Source organism: Theropithecus gelada, chromosome X (genome assembly GCF_003255815.1).
Source record: "Theropithecus gelada isolate Dixy chromosome X, Tgel_1.0, whole genome shotgun sequence".
NCBI classification, from domain to species: domain Eukaryota; kingdom Metazoa; phylum Chordata; class Mammalia; order Primates; family Cercopithecidae; genus Theropithecus; species Theropithecus gelada.
This window is the reverse complement of record NC_037689.1, coordinates 95,537,104-95,562,169: the sequence shown is the minus strand read 5'-3', so window position 1 is coordinate 95,562,169 and position 25,066 is coordinate 95,537,104. Positions and strand designations below refer to the sequence as shown.

At 37.3% G+C, this 25,066-nt stretch overlaps 1 protein-coding gene across 5 annotated transcripts in view; it reads right to left on the bottom strand.

The window, feature by feature from the left end:
• DIAPH2 (diaphanous related formin 2) overlaps positions 1-25,066 on the bottom strand; it is a 931,860-nt gene that overhangs the window by 193,623 nt on the left and 713,171 nt on the right. For all 5 annotated transcript variants that reach the window (XM_025372654.1, XM_025372652.1, XM_025372653.1 and 2 more), the window contains one exon: positions 21,541-21,676. In XM_025372654.1, coding sequence (XP_025228439.1) covers positions 21,541-21,676 — 136 coding nt within the window. The remainder of the gene's footprint in view (positions 1-21,540; positions 21,677-25,066) is intronic.

Genomic DNA, 25,066 nt, shown 5'->3' with positions numbered 1-25,066 from the left:
GCAGAGTCTTGGCACACAGTTGGCCCGCCCTTTCGGCTATTGTCTTCACCATGGAGATGTTGTCAATTTTTCACTGAAGTCAATAATTTGCACTTCTTTGCCTAAAGCTTAGGAACGGTTTTGCAAGATCTCCCAGAACTCTGTCCCTTGCCCCCACTCCAGCATAGGGATGCGAGAGAGCTTATCTTGTCATTTTAATGAAACATCTTTGAGGTATGATTTCACTGGGGAGAGATTTAGAAATCAAAGCTTAAGCAGAGCTTGTGAAAGTAAGTTATGAAGTACTGAGCAAAACACAATCTCTAGAACTCATTTTTTCCCTCAGCAAGCATTAATGAATGTCAAGCCTTTATAGATTAGTTAATATACTTAGAGATAGAGAATACATGTTTATTTTTCCAAAACCTTGATTCAGCCAGTAACTCACTGAGAACTGAATAAATAAATCCACTCATTATAGTGCTTTTCAGAGGAAAATTCGGCAATATTTGCAAAAAAGTCAAACTTATTTTTTTCTATCGTAAGCACATGAAGTAATGACAATTGCTTCAATATTATCTAGAATATCGATATATCTGCCATGTTTGCACTTTCTCATTAATTGGAATTTTATTTCTGTGTATTAGAATTTATCAGGTAGGAGAACAAACCAACCAACTCAGCTTAACCAAACACCTAATTACATTTTTTCATGCTCTTTGTCATTTTAGTGAGTTTCTTGTAAGAGAACGTCAGCATGACTTTTATTAATGTCAGAGAATGCATTTTTTCCCTTTCGATAAAAGAAGAAAGGACCTTTCACATTCAAAATTCAATTTTTCCCCTAACATTTCCAATATGACACAAACATATGGTAAATAAAATTATTCTAGTAAATATTAGAACCAGTGGACCAGTGAGGGAGACTTGGAGTATACTGTGAATACATTGAATACTAAAGAACATCTGAAATATAAAAATCATTGAACTTTTAATAAAAACTGAATAATTCAATATTTTTCATTAAAGAAAAAAGAAATGTAAACAATAACAATCATTAACTCAGGTCTGTCTATGTATCAGAGAGAGCTGACAAATGTGATGAGAAAGTTTTCAAGAGTTTTACACAGTGGACTATACTGGGTAGAAAAGTCTGCTTTCTATTTTCTTGGGAAAGAATATAAATAAGGTTAGGTTTACAAATAAAACTTTCACTGAAGTAAAGGAATAAGACACATCAAATAATTGCAATTAAATAAAGAATAATGATTACATTTAAGAATAATGGAACTTGTCAGGAATACAAGTACAGCTGGTATTTCCCTGAACATCCCTCACTATATAAGGATTATCTGAGGCCGGGCACAGTGGCTCACACCTATAATCCCAGCACTTTGTGAGGTCGAGGCTGGCAGATCACCTGAGGTCGGGAGTTCAAGACCAGCCTGACCAACATGGAGAAACCCTGTCTCTACTAAAAATACAAAATTAGCTGGGCGTGGTGTTACATGCCTGTAATCCCAGCTACTTGGGAGGCTGAGACAGGAGAATTGCTTGAACCCAGGGAGGCAGACGTTGTGGTGAGCCAAGATTGAGCCATTGCACTCCAGCCTGGGCAATAAGCGCAAAAGTCCATCTCAAAAAAAAAAAAAAAGGGATTATCTGTACCATTACACTTTTGTTCTCCTGGGATATTTAGAAACTTACTGTTTAACCATTTGTCTTACAGAGTTACATTCAGGTACACCTAAAGGCAGGGAACTGGACTGGATAATCTAGAGCATCCTAATGTTTTATAAAAACCAAATCACATAAAACAAATTCAAAGGACTGATATTACTCAAAGCGAACTCCACGTAAAGTGCAAACAGACCCAAAGATATGCTGCAAAATGAAACCTTATAAGTCCTATTACATTACTTATAGAGAATGTGGTGTAAACTATCCCTAGATACGATACCTTCAGTCATTAGGGACTAAAAAAGAGAAATGGGAATCTCATCGGCAAAATCTGTGAGAAATTTGAAGCTGTTTGCTTAGAGTATGGAAAGTATTCATCAGAGAAAAAGGTTCAAACCTACTTTAAGAGAGATAAGAACTATTTCTTCACATATCAGAAGAGGGGTGAAGAAGATTGTTTCTTGACAGAAGTTCTCATGGGAAAAGCTCCCTTTTTTATTTGTGACAAAGATCACGCTGGAATTGATAGAAAAAGATAGACATTTTGAAATGAATAAAAGAGGTCACTTACAGGAAGAGCCTTTTTTAGAAGTGGCTTTTTGCTAAAAGATTCTCACTTTTATTCAAGTCAAAACATTCATTTTATTCCGGGAACAAAGTGGTATGAATTTTGCTTCTGTCATTAACTATCTCAATTAGGTAAACCACAGAGGCTTCACGGGTGTGCAACTTGAGCAGTCACATAGGGCCCTGCTCTCAGAAGGGCCCCACACTTGGTTTACTGCTCTGCTGCTGCCATCTTGAAATTCTTAATAATCTTTGAACAAGAGGCCTCACATTTTCATTTTGCAAGAAGCTTCACAAATTACACAGCCAGTTCTGGTAAAACAAAACTCATCTGTAACATGATAAACTATCTTGGCTGTCCATTTTTCATGAGTTTCTTATTAACATTTGAAAGATGACAGGGTCTTCAAAATTATGCAGTGGTTACTATTCCTGATAGTTTCTTAATGCGGTTTTCTTTACTTTTGTATTTATAAAATCATATCAAGGAAGAATTTCCCAGTGGTTAAGTCACTTCCGTTAGAGGCTGCACTAACTTTTTCCATCCACATGAGCATGGTTTAGTAAGAAAATGGTCTCAATGCTCCGATTCCTTATCATCGAAAAGAACTGTTTGGTTGTGAAAAATAAAATTGAAAGCAGAAAAGATTGAAATAGTAGCTTTGGATTTCCTTTCCTCTAAGTTCAGATCCATGAGGGTTTATAGGGCAAAGATGTCAAACTAAAACAAGTGGAAACTCTCAGACATGTTTATTTGTTATCTGAAGAAGACATGAGAACACCCAGTAAGGGTAAACAAAATGTTTTAAAGTACATACAAATAAGGACAATTATTGAATAAGTATACTAATACTATACTAGGAACTAAGAGAAGGTAAACGTGCTCTTCAGTAGATGTGTTCCTGAACAGTTATCCAACTCACTATCTACCTCCTTCCTACTTTCAAAGAATTCGATTTTAATATACAGGGACATTGCTATTTAAGAAATTCTCTGGTAATTCATTTTACAAACTAAATATTAATACATCTACACACACACACACACACGATGCAAGTGATCATTCCTTATCACTTGCTGAGTTCATTCTAGCATGTTTTAGTTTTAAGAACATGGCAATATATTATACATCAACCAAAGCCATAATGAACAACACAAAGACTCTACTGAGTTCCTGTAAAGAGTCTAATGCCAAGGGTATCCTCTCACTTTGTCACTGAGAACTACTTGATTCTGACTGATACTGTCACTGGCAGAAGGAATGAATGCAAAGCTTAGAGCACAAGCCTCTCATTTGCAAATGTATAGCAATGTCATGACTCAGCTCTAATATTCAACTAAAAACAGTTTTCAGCACAAGTAACAGAGAAGCCTAGTAGAAAAGGTGGTGGGCTGAGGTAGGCTACTCCTGGCTCTACTGTTTAGCACTAAACTGACTTTATGACCTGGCGAGTGCTGTTTGTGACTCAGTTGCCACACCTGTGAAATAAGAAGATGAGTCATTGGGCTCTGGGGTTCTTAAACTTTTGTGTACGTCAGAATCACCTAGGGAGGTTGTTAGAAAATGGACTGCTGTCCCCTTACTCGCACCCCAGTTTCTTATTCAGTGGGTTTATAGTGAAGCCAGAAAATTTGCATTTCTAACCAATTCCCAGGTTATGCTGAAGCTGTCCGGTGGCAAGAATCTGAAGTACTAAACCCACAGTAGCAGGGTTCGTGAGGCGCCTGCCAAGATGCTACAGTATCAACAGAGAACAGCAGTGTTCTTTCAGAAGAAACTCAGGCTGAATGATGGTAGTACATTGGCCTGCTAATTAACAAGGGATAGGGTGAGGGGAGTGGGGCTCGATGAGCCTTGAGAAAGCTAGGAGGTTATGACCTGAAACTGAGACTAATCAATCAGACTATGCAAGGCCCTAAATCAGAAAATGAAACCAGGTAAACTAAGGGATGAGAGAGAATCAGCTAGACTAATGAGTCAGAACACATGAGGAACACTTTTAGTGAGATGGGACAACAGGAATGAAAGCTCATAGGAGGTTAACAAGAAGGGCAAAGGTACCATGCCTTGGGGGAGGGGTGGGACAAGGCTTGGGTCTGACTTGACTCAGAAAGTTCCTGAAGAAGCTCTGTCCAAATACTTTGCTATCATTGTCCAAACGAAAGAGTATTTCAGGCAGAAAGACTTAATCCCAGATGGATGCTCTGAAATGCTAAAAAAGAATGAAGAGTAAAATGTGGAGCTAGGGCAGTGGTATACTCCTGTAATCCTAGCTAGTCGGGAGGCTGAGGCAGGAGGATGGCTTGAGCCCAGGAGTTCAAGGCCAGCCTGGGCAATATAGTGAGACTCCTTTGTCTTAAAAAAAAAAAAAAAAAGAATAATATGTGGGTAGGTATAAATGAACATTAACTGAATAAAAATAATTATCCTACTGTCTTGTTCTAAGGTGGGTAATACAAGACCTTGACATCAATACTGTATGCTTGTTTACAGAAACACAAATACTGTATGATCTCACTTACATGTGCAGTCTAAAAAAGTCAATCTCATAGAAGCAGAAAGAATGGTGTTTGCCAACAGCTGGGGAAAGAGATGGGCAGATGTTGGCCAAAGAGTACCAAGTTCCAGTTAGACAGGATGAATAAGTTCTGGAGACTAACTGTATAGCATGGTAATTATAGTTAACAATACTGTATTGTACACTAAAAAATTGCTCAGAGAGTAGATCTAAAATGTTCTTACCATCAAAAAGTATGTGAGGTGATGAATATGTTACATTAGATTGATTTAATCATTTCACAATGAATACATATATCAAAACATGACATTGTACACCATCAATATGTACAATTAATTTGTCAATTATACCTCAGGAAAGCTGAAAAAAAGAAAAAGATACTGTATGTCTTTCTAACTAGCTTTATACTTCAATGGGATTTTGAAAAATGAGCTATGATAGTAAACTATATTGTTAACAGAAACACATACAAATAGTCATGTTGGAATCTATTTAATAATATGTGGATATTCACATATACATTATATATACTGTAACCTTTGCCATTTTTAAAAGGCATCTTTGCTAATGAGTTCAGCTAATAAAACCATATCCATATTCACTTTTGAAGATATTGAGGTGAAGTGATACTGATCTCACATATATTTCCACACATATCATACCACACAAAACACCTATGAATATTCAATGTCTACATAGTCAAGGATTAAGTTCCAAATCTGATGTGAACTTTCCTATCACTCTTCTAAGATAAACACTCCTTTAATATCAGCAAAAATAAAAACATACTGCTGAAAGCATCTGTATTGCTAGGATGCTCCTAAAAATTAGTAGTTGTTAGTTATTGCTAAACTCCACATCCGGGTGTGACCAAAATGCATACAGTATGAGAAGTATATTATAGCAGAAGGGGGCATTACATTTCAAAAATATGTTGAATCAACCTAATGTTTTTCAGAACTGGAGTGAAAGAGAAAAACAGGTCTTTCTACAGTGCCTAATAAAACTGTGAAAACACAAAGTAGAGGAAAATGTAAGAAAACAGAAAGAGGTTGCTTAATGCCTTTCAAATAGAAACTGAATTGCTGAGGCAGTTCTCACCACCTTATTTATACATCGGGTTGCTCACAAATCATGATGTCACCCACCAGGAAGCAATGCATCAGGAGGAGCACGACAGTGCAACAAGCCCAAAGAAGGAGGGGAGAGAGGTGCAGCAGAATGATAAAAATATATCAACTCGTAAAATCCAAATGGTTTTATAGATGAATATTATATGAAAGCATTTCATAGAAATAAGAAACTAGTTTCAGAAACTGTCTACAGGCCAAACAAACCAACATAAAAGAGGACGCTTATAACAAAGGACTTACATTTGGTGAACCATAACTGGGTATTCCTTGAATATCAGAGATTGAAGAGATGGCCAACTTCCACCAAAAGGTTTCCTTTCCCTACCATACCTCTGAGACAAGCAACTAGTCGCTCATTTCCCTTCTCAAACAACAACAAAAACATGACAACAACCAAACCAAACCAAACCAAACCTGGCATGTGGTCCTACTTTCCATTCAAATAATACATTTTTTTCTTTAAGACATATTGTCTTAAAGTAAATTTTTGAGACGGCTCCTCAATAATACAGACTTCTGGTTTTACTTTGGTATGTCAGCATCAATTAGTCTACAGTTACTTCGTCTTTAAAAAAATCACATCTGGCCGGGTGCAGTGGCTCACGCCTCTAATTCCAGCACTTTGGGAGGCTGAGGCAGGTGGATCACATGGTCAGCAGTTCAAGACCAGCCTGGCCAAGATGGTGAAACCCCATCTCTACTAAAAATACAAAAATTAGCCGGGCGTGGTGGTGGGCACCTATAATCCCAGCTACTTGGGAGGCTGAGGCAGAGAACTGGAATTGCTTGAACCCGGGAGGCGGAGGTTGCAGTGAGCTGAGGTCGCACCACTGCACTCTAGCCTGGGCGACAGAGCAAGACTCCATCTCAAAAGAAGGAAAAAAAAAAAAAAAAAAAGTCACATCCTTCAGAAGAAATGTTAACTACTGAAGTCTAGGGCACAGAATCTCTTTTTATAAGGTTATAATTATCTGTGGTTTTAAAAGAGCAAACCCATACATTTCCTTATAAAGATGTTTACCTTGTTCCTCTAGGGTCTTAAAAAAAGAGAGAGGATGAGGGAGAATAGGCTGAAAACTGCACTGCCAACCCTTGCCCCTACCTCCACTTCCAACCTTGAGGAGGGAGGTATCTTTTGGAGGTTTCATCTACTGTCATGGTTACTCAATTGAAAATAGATACTTTCAACATGCTTTAGCCACAGGAGCTTACAGGATTACTTAAAAGTACAGGCTGCATGTGAATGTACTGTTGGGGAAGGAGTGTGGTTACATTTAAAGCTTAATGTAACCATAGTTCATCTCTATAGCTCGATCTCGATTTCCCCTCAAAACATGATCAGATAGCCCTTAGAACAAAGCTGTATTGACTATTTGAGTGAAGAAGAAAGAGATGCAAAGAACAGTATAACAAGACCTAACAACATAATGGATTCTGGTGATGCTGGATAGAGCTCTGACTCAGAACCAGTTGCCTCAAACAAGTAAAGCATCTTTTTAAAACACTGGGGAAGACACAGGGGAGGCAGTTTCATATACTATGCTGAAGTTCAGTAGAATGAGGTCGGTTAAGCACTCTGTCCTGAGACATACACTTTTCATTTTCAATTGTTTTCAAATAAAAAGAGAGAAATCCCCTTTTCAAGTTGGATTGTTTAAATGCACCTACAGCTACTCCTGTCTAGCAAAGACTAGGCAAGCTCTCCCTACTGATGCATTTCAAAAAAGGTTCAATTGGCAAAAGAAAGCAAGTGCAAAGGGTTTTTGACAAAAGAGGACTTGAGGGAACACATTTTCCTTTCACAGAAATACTGTTCTAAAAAATCAGACAAGGTAGTGACTCAACCAAGAATGCATAGATATTGGTGAGATCAACAGGAAATTTGGAAAACTTCTTCAACTTCAAACACTCAACTGCATAAAATTATTAGCTTAAAAATTGGGGTAGGGATTACATTATAAAAATGAGGGACTAAAGAGACAAACAAAACAAGATACTATGATTTACAGATTACAACATAGCCTAAACCAGCATACTCTGAGAATGTGGTTGTCTTACACCACAGAACCACATGGATGTAAAAGGAACCTCCTGGACGCTGTCCAATCCTCAGCACGGCTATGCCTGAGTCTTCTGAGGCCTATATGCATCCATCCTATTTAATGATGCTCCAAATAATTCCTAGGCAACTTTCTCCAGGGCTCAGCAAATAGAAAAGGCTAAATCAAATACAGGAGCTCTGAAATATCTACTCTGACAAAAAGAATTTTTTTAAAGGACATTTAAAGTAGATTCCAGTGCTGGTTCAAACAAATAAAAGTATTATGCCATCCATAGTTAATTGCACATTTAAAAGGATAATTATTTTTTGATTTTCAAATGAATCATACCATCATCTTCTAAGCTATTATGAAATAGCATATGAAACCTACTGTTGATATATATGACAAGCAGGTATTCTAAGTTTAGGTTTTAATGTCTTCATAATACCATTGTGACAAAGCTATAATTGCTTTCTTAAACTATGTCTTCTTTTCCATTTTTTCCCACTAACTAGTTAAGATATTATACACTTACTATATATTTTATAGGTTGTTCATGTATGAGGGGTGTAACAGAGGACTGAGGATTGACTATTTATAAAAAAAGAAACATAGACGTTTTAAAGATATATATATATAAAAAATAAGAAAAAAATGTTAAATCTATATATTATATGTTGCATACGGTCCTGTGTGAGAGTATACATACACCTATAGGACTACATGAAGCAACAACCATTATTTCTTACAGAACAGACACACATAAGAGAGGGAGAAAGGCTGATAGTTAATAACCCCTCAAATAGGTTAATAGTGCTAAGTTATCAGTCAATCATACTTTGATGAGGGTATGTCACCACCAATCAGCACACTGTAGGCACTGAATAAATACTTGTGGAATTAAACTAATCACTGAAAGGTTTTCGTCCATAATCCTTTTGCACATTTAGTGTAACAATGAATTTTTTTTTTTTGAGACAGAGTCTTATTCTGTTGCCCAGACTGGAGTACAGTGGTGTCATCTTGGCTTACTACAACCTCCGCCTTCCGGGTTCAAGCAATTCTGCCTCAGCCTCTTGAGTAGCTGGGATTACAGGCACCCGCCACCACACCCAGCTAATTTTTGTAGTTTTAGTAGAGATGGGGTTTCACCATGTTGGCCAGGCTGGTCTCGAACTCCTGACCTCAGCTCATCTGCCCACCTCAGCCTCCCGAAGTGCTGGGATTACAAGCATGAGCCACCGCGCCTGGCCAAGTGTAACAGTAGATTTTGTTCTGATTCTGAAGCAGCCCAGGGGCTCGGGGATTCAGTGTGGGTGGAACAAATATAATTTAAAAAAAAAAAAAGTCATTAGAGACTCAGTTGGGTTCAGTGCAGTTTGTTGGTTCTGAGAATCTGTTAGGTATAATTACTGACATGAATCTACGCGCATTTGACTGAGAACAGAGCCAAATTAATTGCAATGTTGCTGTATAACAGCTGTTATTCATTTGACACTTTTCTGTAATAGGAGTTAGAATATTAAAATATGGAACAAAGCATGTTTTTAATAAATGATTAGGCCACCTACAATGTGTTTTGGTCATTTCTTATACAGTCAGTTTTATTGTTTTCACTTACCTGCTCTAATATTTTCATAGATTTCCGCCTAGTAAAGGTGCATAAATCATATATAGCAAAAAGCATATATTGTAGAGAAAAGCCAAATTTGTAACTGCCAGTGTTACTCATCTTCTACACAGGAATTGATGAAATCTTGCTAAATGTTCAGCACACTGAAGACAGCTCTTACAGTTTTTGCAAATCTGAGTTTCTGCATTTAGAATGTAAGAACTCTTAATGAGATCTAAAGTATATTACCTATCTTGTTTCACATATTTATTTTTGTCTCTCATTGAAAAGAATATTTTTAGTAGATGTAGAAATTTGTTTTACTGCTAAGCCAGATAGAATGAGAGTTTAGCACTTATTTCCCATGAACTGAAGCCAGAAATGTAATTATTTTAGTATGGGGTCAGAAAAAAAAATTACTAGTGATAAGTAGCTCAAATAGGCTACAGGGAAAAATAACTAGAATCTTCAATTAATCTAGAGTGTATTCTGGAAATAGTACAGATAAAGCACGTGCTCCAATGCTAGTATATACTGATCACTGATGCCCAGAAACAATAATGAAATACTAATGATCTACCAGTAAATATATATTGGTATATATATATTTATACCATGCTGGCTACATGTCCAGCAATATTGGACATGCTGGCTACATGTCCAAAATTATATTTAAGAGCAATATGCTGCTGCACATTTTCACCTATGTAACATGTAAAGCCAAAATTTTTTTGGTGGGGGAGGTGGTTGGGAGAGTGCAAGGAGGGTTGTACACTAAGAGTTCAGAAAGATTTCAGATGACAAAGACTGATGAATAAATAGCTTTCTATATAATTATAAAGTCAGAGTAATCAAAACACCACTTCTCTTAGGCTAGTCAATCAAGATCTTATTGTAATGATTATTGCCATCAATAATTTTCCTTGATATGTTCACTAAACAATTATTATTAAAGGGATAACATTTAACACTTATTATTACGTGCTAACCATGTGCCAGGCAAGTACTAAGAGATTTACATGTATCCTCTCATTTAGTTCTTATGAAAATCCTATGAGGTAGAGGCTGTTGTTTTCTCTGTCCTTGAGGATCAGAGAGGTTAGATGAGTTGTTCAAGAATACACTGTGTAGGGAGCAGGGCCATGACGTGAACTGGTATTGTCTGGCTCCAAAGGCAAGAGGGGTAAACTCATTTCAATCACAGGCTAAACCAATGAAGGAGAGATCTGAAAGATTGCATGTCATTGGGGATCAGCAGATTCAACCAGCAGGGTGTGATTTATCATTCGATGATTGCTACAGTGGGAGCTCCTCCTCTGCATCTCAATATCTTTTATCCCAATGCTTGAACTTAGAAATTCAACAAATTGTTGATGAATGGCAGCAGCATGACATGATATTGCCTTAACATGGACCTGAAGATACTTCAGTAAAATAACAAAGTCACGAATTCATACTAAACACCTTAATGTGTGAGAAGCTCCAAAGACCTGGGAAAATCTTTACTGTACTGAATAATTTTATTTGGGGAAACAAAGCCCAAATTTTCACTGAAAAAACAAATCTAGAGAACAAAGAGAAAAAAAATTCTGATTTTTGAATAAACACAGATTTCTTGAAATGTTTGCTAAGGTAGGAATCTAGGTAACTTAAAGTAAACAGAGTATCAGCCAGATACACTTTTTCTCTTCATAGGTAAGGCTTTGCTAGGCCAAAGACTGTTTTCTAGGTCCACCAAGCATACAAACTTGTTTTACTTTGTATTAGCATCTATGAGCTGTTTATTAGCAGTTGTAAAAATATGCTGGAATGATAGTACCAATATTGTCTCATTAATTGACATTATTGGAGGTGATTTACTACTACTTGAATCAATTCCATTATTTGTGAGTTTTCTAATCTATAATTTTGGTGACTATAATGTCTGGGGTATGACAGTAAGAAACATAAATTGACCTACTCAGATCAAAATGATATAATGTGAAATGAGTTCATTCACTTACAAGATGTAATTATTTCACAACTAGAAAAAACAGACAAAAACAAAATTGCTATCAACCACAGAGTTTAAATGTTTAGATTTATTTGGCAAAAACTGCTAATCTACTCTCTGAAGACTGATTTTTCATCAAATCTAAGGTACCTCATTCTTTATCATGACACTAGAAGTAAACAGGCAATTCTGATTTCCATATAATCTTATATAAGGAGGAGTAAAACTGTTCCTGATTAAATTAATATTTGCATAAGAATCATGCTTATAGTTTGCAATTTCAAAATACCCATTTTTAACATACTTTTCTTATTGCTTCCTCTAAGATTTTGCAGTTAATTTGCTGACTTCCATAAACATGAAAAGAAAGAGATTTATTTACAAATATTTGGTAAGCTTTTTCTCTCTACCTACAGAATTAATTAATCTTTTTTATAGTAGTCCCTAAGATAATTATCATCTATACCAATATAGCCAAACATTGGAAAACATAGATTAGACCAAGTACTTTACATAGTTTGCATACTGTTGCATGCATTTCAGAGTACATTTGTTGACTTAGCATATTTTTGTTGCATTTAAATTAGCTTTCTCAATTTTACATTTAAATAAGTGGTATATTACTGTGCATGCTCTAATTATAATTATTTGGAAAATGGTGCAATAAATGTTGGTTGGATGAATCAAATAGCCTAATGTGCCAAAATACATCAATATATAATTATCTACTGGTCAAACTGTGCTGTTCTTTTAAAAAGATGTCTCTTGCTCATCTGTCAATCTGTTGCTTGCAACTTCCAACTCCCTTATAAAATCTCCTTTATGAATTTTTTTCCTTCCTGTTACCATCTTCTCAAACTGCTACAGGTTTAAACTCCTTTGAAGAGAGAAATCAGGTATGAGCTCACTCCCCTTTTCATCACCTTTCACTGTTCTTTCCCAGCTACATCCTCCTTGTAGCCTCCTCTCCTTTCTTGTGCTTTGCCTTACTTCTTGAAAATCCCTGAATGAATTCCCATAATAACCTTAGCTCTTAGCTCTCCTACCTCATCATGCCACAACACTCCTGCCTGACTTGGAAGGCTCTTTCACAGCCTGGCTCCATCCTACCTTTCCAACAGTTTTCCAAATCAAACCCTTCGCTAAAATGACACCAACAGAAAATACTGACTGAAAATTTAACTATCAGAGACTGGCAACAGGCCAAATGCCATTAATGTATAATCGCTAAATAGACTACAGTATAAATAACACCAGTCTCTGGTTTTATAGAAGAAAAAAATTGAGGCACAGAAAGATGAAACACCTTGTCAGAGATTATATGGCTATTAAACTGTGGTGCTGGGACTTGAACTTAGGACCCATTCTCTTAATTGTTTTGATGTATTTTCCTGTGGACTATTACACATATCCTACATAAAGCATGCTGCCTTATGTGCTGACGTGCACTACTGCTGATGTTATTCCCTTTTACTTGGATAGTTTCACCTCTGCTCAGCCAAATGTTACCCATCCTTCAGGGTCTAGATTGACTGGTATGTTCAGAGGCTGTATTTAGCCTTCTCCATGAAACTTTATGTAATTTTACCAGACCTCGTTGATTTCCCTTTTAAGATAGAGCTAAAGAGGAAATAATCTCTATTATGTATCAGTTTAATGTTTGCTAGGTCAGCTTTATTTTATTTCTCTGACAAAAATGAAAACTTCTTAAGGGTGGAGACTATTTCTTGAGCTTCTACCAGATTCTTCAAGAAGCATAAAAATGACTCTCATCGTATCAGCAGCAGCAAGTATATTCTAGGTCCCGTGTTTTGTAATGTACTTAATTATCTCACTTAATCTTCACTAAAACTATAGGAGGTGAATGTCATTATTCTATATTACAGAGGAGGTAACTGAGGCATGAAGAGATAAGGCAACAGAACTAGGTCATAAAGGTAGGTAGCAGAGCTAAGACTGATCTTCACTTGTGAACACACAGAATTAACATTTTTAGCAATATCACTTAATGTTTATAAAATGCCTGTCTCTTTAATATTTAGTCATACCTATTTTCTTCTTTACAATTAAAATAATTGTTTCTTATCATGGCCTTTGCCTTCTGATCTCCAATTCTCTCAAAATATAGCCTTGGCACGTGGTATTTTTTTATGGATTTAACTTGAAAGATATAATTCTCTGGCTGCTTGGTTTTCATATCTTTACTTAATTCTGAGCTCAGTTGATCACATCTAGATTACAGAAATAATCTTTTGTGTTTGCTTTATCCTATTATTATTCTGAATAATTAAATCCTCAAATATTTCTCCTTGATGAATGTACATAATTTTGTAAGCCATATAAATACACCTCACTTTTGCTAAGTTACATCTACTAAGTAATAGATGTGTAAAAAAAAAAAAAAGTTGGGGGAGAAGTGTTTGTCCTTTGCTACATTGATAGGAAATAGAAGCTTTACAGAAAGCGTACACTTTTTAAAAAAGTTATTTGTAATTTCCAATGTGACTTACTTTACCCAATAGACTCTCTACTTTTGTTATAGGTAAGATCCTATGGCTCCAGTGGTATGTATCTCTGGTCCCATGCATGAAATACCTCTATGTACTATATATTACATACCTCACAATGGCAATGAAATGTTCCATATCATCTCTCTTTCAATGGAAGATAAGATTACAATGTTCTAATTGGACATATTTAAAGTTCTATAATCACTTTCTGATGACACCTCACTCGTGTCTTCCATAGGCTTTCACACCCCATGGATTCACACATGATGTGTCTCCATCATGATTCCTCCCAGCTCTCAGAAGGCTCACAACTGCCTTCCATCTAGTTGATAACAGCATCTTTCATAAGACACTCTCTGAGAAACTCAGACAGTGAGCTCCATCTTGACAGACACCCAACTCTATTATTATTATTCTTTCTTTCCTGCATCTTTTCATTTTCATAATTAAAACTACACACTTGCAATAGAAGGATCTGTTTTTGAAACGTATTTATAAGTACCAAGGCACATATAGTCCAAGAATAAAGTAACATTACAATAAATGATAATAATATTTGTAACACATGGGCCATGAGTCAAGAAGCTAATGTAGTTTACTATTTGATTGATATGTAAATAGAGCTATGGTACTAATATATAAAAAACAAATACAATTTTTAAAAATTTATTTTTCATGCTCAAATCACTCAGCTGAGCATATGCATAAAAACTTATTTGGATATTTATCTTATGGTCTCAATGACATTTGAAGAGGTAATTAACTAAATATTAGCAAATGAAAATACATACAGACTATGAAACCATCCCTATAAAAATTTAAAAATTAATCAGGGAAGAAAGGAGGGAAAGAAATGAAAATAGGCCAAGGCCGGGAGTGGTGCCTCACACCTGTAATCCCAGCTACTTGGGAGGCTGAGGCAGGAGAATCACTTGAACCCAGGAGGCAGAGGTTGTAGTGAGCTGAGATTGCGCCACTGCACTCCAGCCTTGATAACAGAGCAAGACTCCATCTCAAAAAAAACAAAAGAAAGAAAGAAAGAAAGAAAGAAAGAAAGAAAGAAAGAAAGAAAAAGAAAATAGGCCAGGCACAGTAACTCATGCCTATAATCCCAGTACTTTGGGAGGCCAAAGAAGATCACTTGATCCCAGGAGTTCAAGGCCAGCCTGGGCAACATGGCGAAACTCCTCATCTACAAAAAATACAAAAATTAGCTGGGCATGGTGCTGTGTGCCTATAGTCCCAGTTACTGGGGAGGCTGAGGTGGGAGGATTGGTTGAGCCCAAGAGGCGGAGACTGCAGCAAGACGAGACTGCGCCATTGCACTCCAGTCTTGGCAACAAAGTGAGACCCTATCTCAAAAAAAAAAAAAAAAGACAGAAAGAAAGGAAGATAAACCAAGCTTGTAGCACATTCAGTGATTCAGTGTTAATCATTAAGTCAGCTTGCTCTCTGACCTGCTTGACCTCCTTCCTCATAGTTGTTCGGTACTTACTGCTTCAGAATCACACAGACCCTGTTACAAGATTATAGTTCCCCTTAACTGCTGTGTAGATAACAACTTGAACATTATAAAACATTAAGTTTTCCATTTGAGCTATTCTTTCAGTGCTGCATACCAATGAAACTACTGACGTCAGCTGGTCTGAAGGATCCCACAAGAAGCTGACTCACCAAAGAATGCAGTTTCCACATCCTGATGATTTCATCCCCCTTGCCCTGGTCAATCAATAACTCTAATTTTCCAGCCCCCTGCTCACCAAGATCCACTTAAACATCCCAGCCCAGAACTCCTTGAGGGGATGGATTTGAGGGTCTCCTCCCATCTCTTTTCTTGGTGCCCTGCAATCATTAATGTCTTTCTCTGCTGCATCCCAGTTGTCTCAGGGTATTGGTCTGTTACTGTGCAGCAGGCATACAAACTTGTTGGTCCTATAACAACTAGACACAATCAAAATAAGACCTTCTTTCTTTGTCTGTTATAGACACATTTTTAGGAGAACAGTGAAAGGTTAATAAATACTCGGAGGAGGGTAGGAATCGCTGTAGTGTGGAGAAAGATTACATTCTCAGAACAAAACTGGATAGGCTCAATGTTTTTTTTTTGAGACAGAGTCTTGCTCTGTAGCCCAGGCTGGAGTGCAGTGGTGTGATCTCAGCTCACTGCAACTTCTGCCCCCCTGGGTTCAAGTAATTCTCCACCTCAGCCTCCCGAGTAGCTGGGATTACAGGCACCTGCCACCATGCCCAGCTAATGTTTGTATTTTTAGTTTCACCATCTTGGCCAGGCTGGTCTTGAACACCTGACCTCATGATCCACCCGCCTCGGATGCCCAAAGTGCTGAGATTACAGGTGTGAGCCACTGCGCTCAGCCAATAGGCTCCATTTTTAACCACTTACTCTTTTCATTGTTCACTCCAGCAATGCTGGAGTGTGGGCACGGGACTCCTGGAGGCCCCTCAAGATCATTTCAGGGATTTGCAAGGTGAAAACTATTTTCATAATAATAATGATAATTTTTTGCCTTTTTATTTCTCATTCTTTCCTGAGTGTATCGTGAAGTTTTCCAGAAGTTACATGAAGAATGATATTGAATCCGATTGAATAGAAAAGTAGGTATGAGAATCAAGCTGTCTTATTAAGTCAGACTGTGAAGAGATTTATGACACTAATTTTTTCTTTTCTAATTCTTTTTTTGTTTTGGAAAATATAGATATTTTTCATTTAAAAGGTTATTTATTTTAACATGAAAAGGTTTACTATTATTATTTTAATTGAATCAATCAATCGAGAATTTTAAAATTATCTCAGTTTTAAATCTAATATGATAAATGTCAATATAAACAACTTACATAAACAAAAGGCATTTGGGGTCCTCAATGATTTTTAGTGTAAATGGGTTCTGAGATCAAATAGTTTCAGAACCTCTGATTTATACTTTACCCTGGTGATCCCATTCAAACACACATGCTATAAGTTGAACTATGTAATTAAGAGGTGATTGTTCTAAATATTTATTTTAGGGGGGGGAAAAAAAAACCAGTAACTAAGAGCAGCTGGGCATGGTAGCATACATGGGAGGCTGAGGGAGGAGGATTGCTTCTGCCTAGGAGTTTGAGGCTGCAGTGAGCTATGATCACATCTCTGTATTCCAGCCTGGGTGACAGAGTGAGACCCCATTTCTAAAGAAACAAAATAAAAATAATTAAGAGGAGGTTATACTGGAGTAGGGTGGGCCTCTAATTCAATATCACTGGTATTTTTATAAAATAAACACCATGTGAAAAGACAGAGAGGCACACAGGGAGAATGCCATGTGAAGGTTGAAGTTACACTGCGACAAAGCAAGACACTACAAGAATCTAGGAGAGAGGCCTGGCACAGATCCTACCGTAGACTCTTCAAAAGGAGCATGACCCTGCTGACACCTTGATCTTGGACTTCTAGCCTCCAGAACTGTCAGACAACGTATATCTGTTGTTTGAAGCACCTAGCTTGTGGCATATTCTTATGGAAGCCCTGGCAAACTAGTACACTGTAACTTTAATCTTCGAATAAAAACCAATGATCCCCAAGCCGATATGGTTAGTTTAGACTTCTTTGCTGAGTTTCACAATCACATATACCATATGGCTTCTTAGGCATTTTCCATCTTTACAAGGTATCTGAAAACTAAACGTGTTTAAAATGATACCAGTCATTGTAAGTCTCCTGATAAAATCTGTTCTATTCCTGAATTTGCTTTCTCTGTGAAGTGTACCATCTTCTTTAACACTTGCCTCCTTTGATTTACACATCCAATCAATCATCAGCACCCGTCAATTCTATCCTTTAACATCCTCTCATGATGGTTAATTTTATATGTCAACTTGGCTGGGCCACAATGTCCAGATACTTGGTCAAACATTATTCTGGATGTTTCTGTGAGGGTGTTTTTGGATGAGATCAACATTTAAATCAGTGAACTTTGGGTAAAGCGGTTTGTACTCCATGCTGTGGGTGGGCCTCGTCCAATCAATTGAGGGTCTGACTAGAACAAAAAGACTGACATCCCCCAAGCAAGAGAGAATTCTGCAGCAGATGGTTTTCAGACTTGAACTGTAGCACAGGCTTTCCTCTGGGACTCTAGCCTGTCCTCCTGCCTTGCAGAATTTAAACCTGCCAGCTTCTATAATCACTCGAAACAATTCCATAAGTCTGTGTGTGTGTGCATGCGTCTGTAAACATACACATCTTACTAGTTCTGTTTCTCAAAATAACTCTGACTAATATACCCCTTGCTGCTTTTTAAATCTCACTGTCACTGTATTAGTTCAGGCCACCATCATCTCTTGTCAGGACTATGACAATATCCTCATAACCTTTATTTCCTTAGTGCTTTCCCCTTCCAATACATTCTTTCTGCTTCTGTCAAAATGACCTTTCTGGCTGGGAGGCTGCAGTGAGCTAAGATCATGGCACTGCACTTCAGCCTGGGAGACAGTGAGATCCTGTCTTTAAAAAAAAAAAAAAAAAAAAAAACCCAAAAAACAAAACAAAACAAAAACAAAATGATCTAAGAAACCTGACTATGTACATCACTTTCCAGTTTATAAACATTCACAGGCTTCCCATTGCTTTCAGGGTAAGACCCTTGGCATAGCAGAAAAGAAAGAAAGATACCATTAGGAGAAATAGATGATGGGTTGATGGGTGCAGCAAACTACCATGGCATGTGTATACCTATGTAACAAAACTGCACGTTCTATAAGGGTACTGCAGAACTTGAAGTATAATTTAAAAAAAAAAAAAAAAGAGAGCTCACAATCTGTCCCCTGTCCCCTACTATCTCTTCCAGTTTCTTCCCCAGCTACTCCTCCCTGCACATAAAGGAGCTAACTTTCAGAACTTTTTTTTTTTTTGAGACAGATCTTGCTCTGTCACCCAGACTGGAGTGCAGCACTATGATACTGCAGCCTCTGCCTCCCAGGTTCAAGCGATTCTTCTGCCTCAGCCTCCCGAGTAGCTGGGACTACAGGTGCGTACCACCATGCCTGGCTAATTTTTGTATTTTTAGTAGAGACGGGGTTTCACCATATTAGCCAGGCTGGTCTCGAACTCCTGACCTCGTGATCCGCCCACCTCAGCCTCCCAAAGTGCTGGGACTACAGGTGTGAGCCACTGTGCCCAGCCACCTTCAGAACTTTTCTACTGACTTCTTCACTTTCTCAATGATAACTTCCTGTAAATACATATTGCCATGCTGTACTCTAGTGCTTACCTCCTAATAGAGTGACTGCAGTCATGACCAGTTTTCCTGATTCTAATTACGAAGTTTGTTTGCTAAATTATGTTGATACTATTCTATTTTAACACAGCTTTTTACATAATATTACTGTTTTTCTTCTGTTAAAATGTTATATTTGTTTCCTGGGTGGAAGATACAAACTATAGTCAATTCCTGAAAATGTTTATATATTTTAAAAGTACGAAGACTAAACTTAACGGTATGGACATTACCTTAGAAGATTAGACATTAAGAGACATTACTGCAAAATACTTGATAATGATTGTTATAATTAATAATTATACTTAAAAACACATAATTAACTCTGGTTACACACTGCCTGGGTTCAAATCTTAATTCCACCTCTCACTATCTGTGTGACCTTGGGCAAGTTACTTAACTTCTCCGTGCCCCAGTTTTGTCATTTTAAAATGAGATAGTAGTACTTTCCTAATAGGGTTCTGTGAGGATTAAATTGGCTCCTAAATGCAAAATTCCTAGAATAGTTCTTGGTGAGTAGCAAGTGCTATATGTTAGTTGTTGTTGTTATCATTTTCTCCTGACAGTGGCATAGGTAAATGGAAAGATTCCATAGTGAGACAACTTGGATTCTAATCTTGGTGCTAGTACTTCCTATTTGTGTGACCTTGGCCAAGTTCCTTAATTTCTATTAGCCTCAGTTTTCTATCTGTAAAATGAGATGATAATAATACCTACCTCATAGAGATGTTGTGAGGATTGACTTAAAATATGTAAAAGTGCTGGGCGCAGTGGCTCATGCTTGTAATCCCGGCACTTTGGGAGGCCGAGGCAGGTGGATCACGAGGTCAGGAGTTCAAGACCAGCCTGGCCAACACAGTGAAACCCCGTCTCTACCAAAAATACAAAAATTAGCTGGGTGTAGTGGCAGGTGCCTGTAATCCCAGCTACTTGGGAGGCTGAGGCAGGACAATCACTTGAACCCAGGAGGCAGAGGTTGCAGTGAGCCGAGATCGTGCCACTGCACTCCTGCCTGGGGGACAGAGCTAGACTCCGACTCAAAAAAAAAATAAAATAAATACGTAAAAGTCTTACGACCATGCTTGGCATATGGTCAATATTATAGAGTGCTTGCAATTTTTACTATTGTTATCTTCAGTAATACATGGTCCATATTAATCATATTACCTTGTATCTTGTTCAGATTTTGTTTTGTTTTGTTTGTAAATTCTCTAAACCTCAGGTGACAAAGGCTATCTATGCATGCTTTTTTATTCTTAAATTTTCAGTGTGCAGATACCTGATACCAATCACTTTCTTTTTTTGCCCTCTCTTCTTTAGAAAGTAAACCAACCAAACCAAACAACTCACCAACAATATACAGTCACTCTTGCTAACCAATAAAACAACTAACTTTATTTATTTATTTATTTATTTGAGATAGAGTCTTGCTCTGTCGCCCAGGCTGGAGTACAATGGCACGATCTTGGCTCACTGTAGCCTCCGCCTCCCCAGTTTCAAACAATCCTCTCACCTCAGCCTCCTGGGCAGTTGGGATTACAGGTGCCTGCCACCATGCCTGACTAATTTTTGTATTTTTTGTAGAGATGGGGTTTCACCCTGTTGGCCAGACTGGTCTTGAACTCATGACCTCAAGTGAACCTCCCGCCTCAGCCTCCCAAAGTGCTGGGATTACATGCATGAGCCACTGTGCCTGGCCTCAAACAACTTACTTTAAACTCTATAGACATACCAGCATCTTGTGCTTAGGTTCATAGCTGTGCAAGATGCCTTTCCCTATTTTATTCAACTTGTAATAGTGCTGTCAGTATCTCTTAGGACTTAAAATGTTCAAGCCTCAAAGAAAGACTGTTAACTGTTACTGCACTGTCAACAGACATGTGCCAACAAAATGAAGTTAAAAGCTAAGGCTTATCTCCCCATACCAGTTTTTCACATTTCATCTCACCCTCTTCTTCCCTCCCCACTGCCTCATCCAGAATATAATATACTATGGTAAGAAAAGTAGGGAGAAAAACACTATCTCAACAAAATAACATCTTGCGTTGGTTATTAAAAATCCTGGATGCTCAATGTAGGGATATATGAAATACAGACAGCATCATGAGAGAAATTTGGCACAAGTAACTAATACTATTGTGAATTTTCTATGAAAATGTACGTTATAATCCAAAAATAAATAACTGCAATTATTTTGTACTTTTTGCATTTTTATAAAAATTGGAAATATTTTCATACCTTTGTTTATGTCAATGAGTTGTTTCTTTTTCTTCTGGCGTTCTAACTTTTCTTGTTCAGCTTTCTCTTTCGCAAGTTTTGCCCTCCTGGTCTTCTCTTCCATTTCTCTTCTCTTATTGTTTTCTCTCACTGCTTCCTATACATATAAACAAAGTTAAACAAAAACCTTTCCATTACTTATATAATGGAGAAGTTTTACAGTTTTAAATTTGTATAAATATGCAGAGATGGGAAGGTATTACAGCAGCTGGAAGGTGCATACATACACTTTTGAGAGAGACAATTAATTGTAAAATGTCTGTTCTTGAAAAAAGATTTAGAAATAACTCAGTCTTCAATTGCCATTATCTAGGGTGCCAGAAAATTAAGGACATCAATGTTACAGATTTAACAATAAATACGCTTTATCTATTGTTAAAATATGAACTAGTTTGACACATGAGAAGACATAGTAAGGAAATATGACTCAGCAAGTATTTTATCCCCTTTATTGGATACTTTGCTGTTATCTGCAAAATTGAGATTAATAAAAAAACTACCTTCTAGGATTTTTGTGAGGAAAAATGATACGAACATAAAGTGCTTAGAATAGATCCTGATATATTATAATCAAGGAATTTTAGTCTATGATGATGATGGTGGTGGTCCTGGTGCTGGTGATAATGATTACATCTAATCATGCAGGGCATGAAACAGCAGTATTATCACAGAAAAGAAATACCTTCAAATATGACAGCTTTTTACATGCCAAAATATTTAGAAATGCTGAAACATATTTCAAGCTATCATCTGTTTGATTTTGGATAGATTATTTGTGGAACATAGGCGAATGAGTACATTCCAGCAGATGGTATTAGAGAAAGCTGAATTAATGTGATCAGCTGGAATATCAACTTCCTTTGAGTTCAGATAAATCACGAATGCAGAGACATATCAACTACAAGTTCCTTCCATCAAGTTGCTCTGTTTCTTTTATGATTGATTAAAAATACTTCATAGCATGTACAAACTATTTCACAAAAACTATTTTGTTCCAGAAACCCTAAAGAAAAAGACTCAATAACAAGAATACATCTACAAGGCTTTGCCTGGAGGGGTTGACATGGAAATAATTTTTTTCTTTATGTTAAAAGACACGGTAGTTTAAAATAGCCTTAAAAACACTTTCAAAATTCTCCTGACGTGCAAGAATTGATTTCTTCCTAAAAAATCTAAATTATTTTACCTTCACTGGTACCTCCCCTTTCTCCCGTCATTGTTTTTGTGCTCTTAGACTCCATAGCAATAGGCTAGGAGCACAAAGGCACCTGGCTATTGCAGACGAACTCAAAGACTACCACTTAAAAATAAACTGGCATACTAGAATCATAATTTTAAAGCAGGGTTTCTCAACCTCAGCACTACTGTCACTTCAGGCTAGATAATTCTTTGGTAGGAGTTGTCCTGTGCATTATGGGATGTTTAGCAGCATCCCTGGCCTCTACCTGCCAGATGCCAGTATGATCCCACTCCAGTTGTGATAACCAGAAATGTTTCCAGAAATTGCCAAATGTTACATGGAGGAAAAACTTGCCCCAGGCTGAGAACTACTCATGTAAGGGATTTTATAAAGATAATTTATTCACAAAAAATTAGCATCCACTCTGTTAAACCAAGCTTCCTTTTACAGATGTGGAAACTGAATTCTGAATGAGTTTAAGTACTTGGCTAAGGTCACACATTTATGTAATTACAAGGCTGGAAGGGAACACTGGTTTAGTGTTTGTTTTATTGTACAAGGAAGAAAAGAAAATGTGGATGTAACATCAAAAGCGTAAGTAACAACAAAAAATAGATAAATAAGGCTTCATCAAAATTAAAAACTTTTGGCCATCAATAAGTACTGTCAAGGAAATTAAGAGACAACCCAGAATGGTAGGAAATATTTGCAAATCATGTATCTGATAAGAATATATAAGAAGGGCCAGGCGCGGTGGCTCACGCCTGTAATCCCAGCACTTTGGGAGGCTGAGGTGGGCAGATCACGAGGTCAGGAGTTAGAGACCAGCTTGGCCAGTACGGTGAAACCCCATCTCTACTAAAAATACAAAAAAAAAAAAAAATAGCTGGGCATGGTGGCACATGCCTTTAGTTCCAGCTACTTGGGAGGCTGAGGCAGGAGAATTGTTTGAACCTGGCATACGGAGGTTGCAGTGAGCCAAGATTGTGCCAAGATTGTGCCACTGCACCCCAGCCTGGGCGACAGAGCGAGACTCCATCTCAAAAAAAAAAAAAAAAAAAAAGAATACATAAGAAGCACTTAAAACTTGACAATAAAAAGACAAATAACCCAATTAAAATGGGCAAAGAGTTTGAATAGATATTTCTCCAAAGGAGATAAACATACATACAATAATCACATGAAAAGATGCTCACCATCGTTAATCACTAGGGAAATGCAAATGAAAACTACAGTGAGGTACCACTTCATAGCCACTAGGAGGGCTATAATTTCAAAATAAAAAAAAAAAAAGATAATAAGTGAGGATGTGAAGAAATTGAAACTCCTGTGCATTGCTGGGGTAAATGTAAAATGGTGGCCATTTTGGAAAACAGTCTGGCAATCCTTTAAAATGCTAAACATAGTTACTATATGACCCAACAATTCCACACCTAGATATATACCCAAAAGAAAATACATGTTCATACAAAAACATGCACAAGAATGTTCATAGTAGCATTATTCCTAAAAGTCAAAAAGTAGAAACAACCCAAATGTCCATCAATGGATGGATAAACAAAATGTGATATATATCCTTACAATTGAATATTATTCAACCATAAAAAGAATGAAATGCTGATACATGCTAAAACATGTATGAACTTCACAAACATCATGCTAAGTGAAAGAAGCCAAATACAGGTCACATATTGTATGATTCCACTTATTTGTAATGTCCAGAATAGGCAAATCCACAGAAACAGAAAGTATATTAGTGGTTGTGAGAGGGTGGAAGAGAGGGGAATGAGAATAAACTGATAATGAATATGGAGTTTCTTTTGTGGGTGGTGGTGGGGAGGTGATGGAAGTATTCTGGAATTAAAATAGTGGTGATGGTTTCACAGCCTTATGACATACTAAAAACCACTGATTTTTCTTTTCTTTCTTTCTTTCTTTTTTTTTTTTTTTTTTTTGAGATGGAGCCTCGCTCTGTTGCCCAGGCTGAAGTGCAATGGTGTGATCTCGGCTCACGGTAACCTCTGCCTCCTGGGTTCAAGCGATTCTCCTGCCTCAGCCGCCTGAGTAGCTGGGATTACAGGCATGCACCACCACGCCCGGCTAATTTTTGTACTTTTAGTAGAGAAGGGGTTTCATCACGTTGGTTAGGCTGGTCTCAAACTCCTGACCTCAACTGATAAGCCCGCCTTGGCCTCCCAAAGTGCTGGGATTACAGGCGTGAGTCACTGCACCCAGCCAAACCACTGAATTACATACACTACAATGGTAAATTTTATGGTATGTAAATTATCTCGATAAAAATTAATC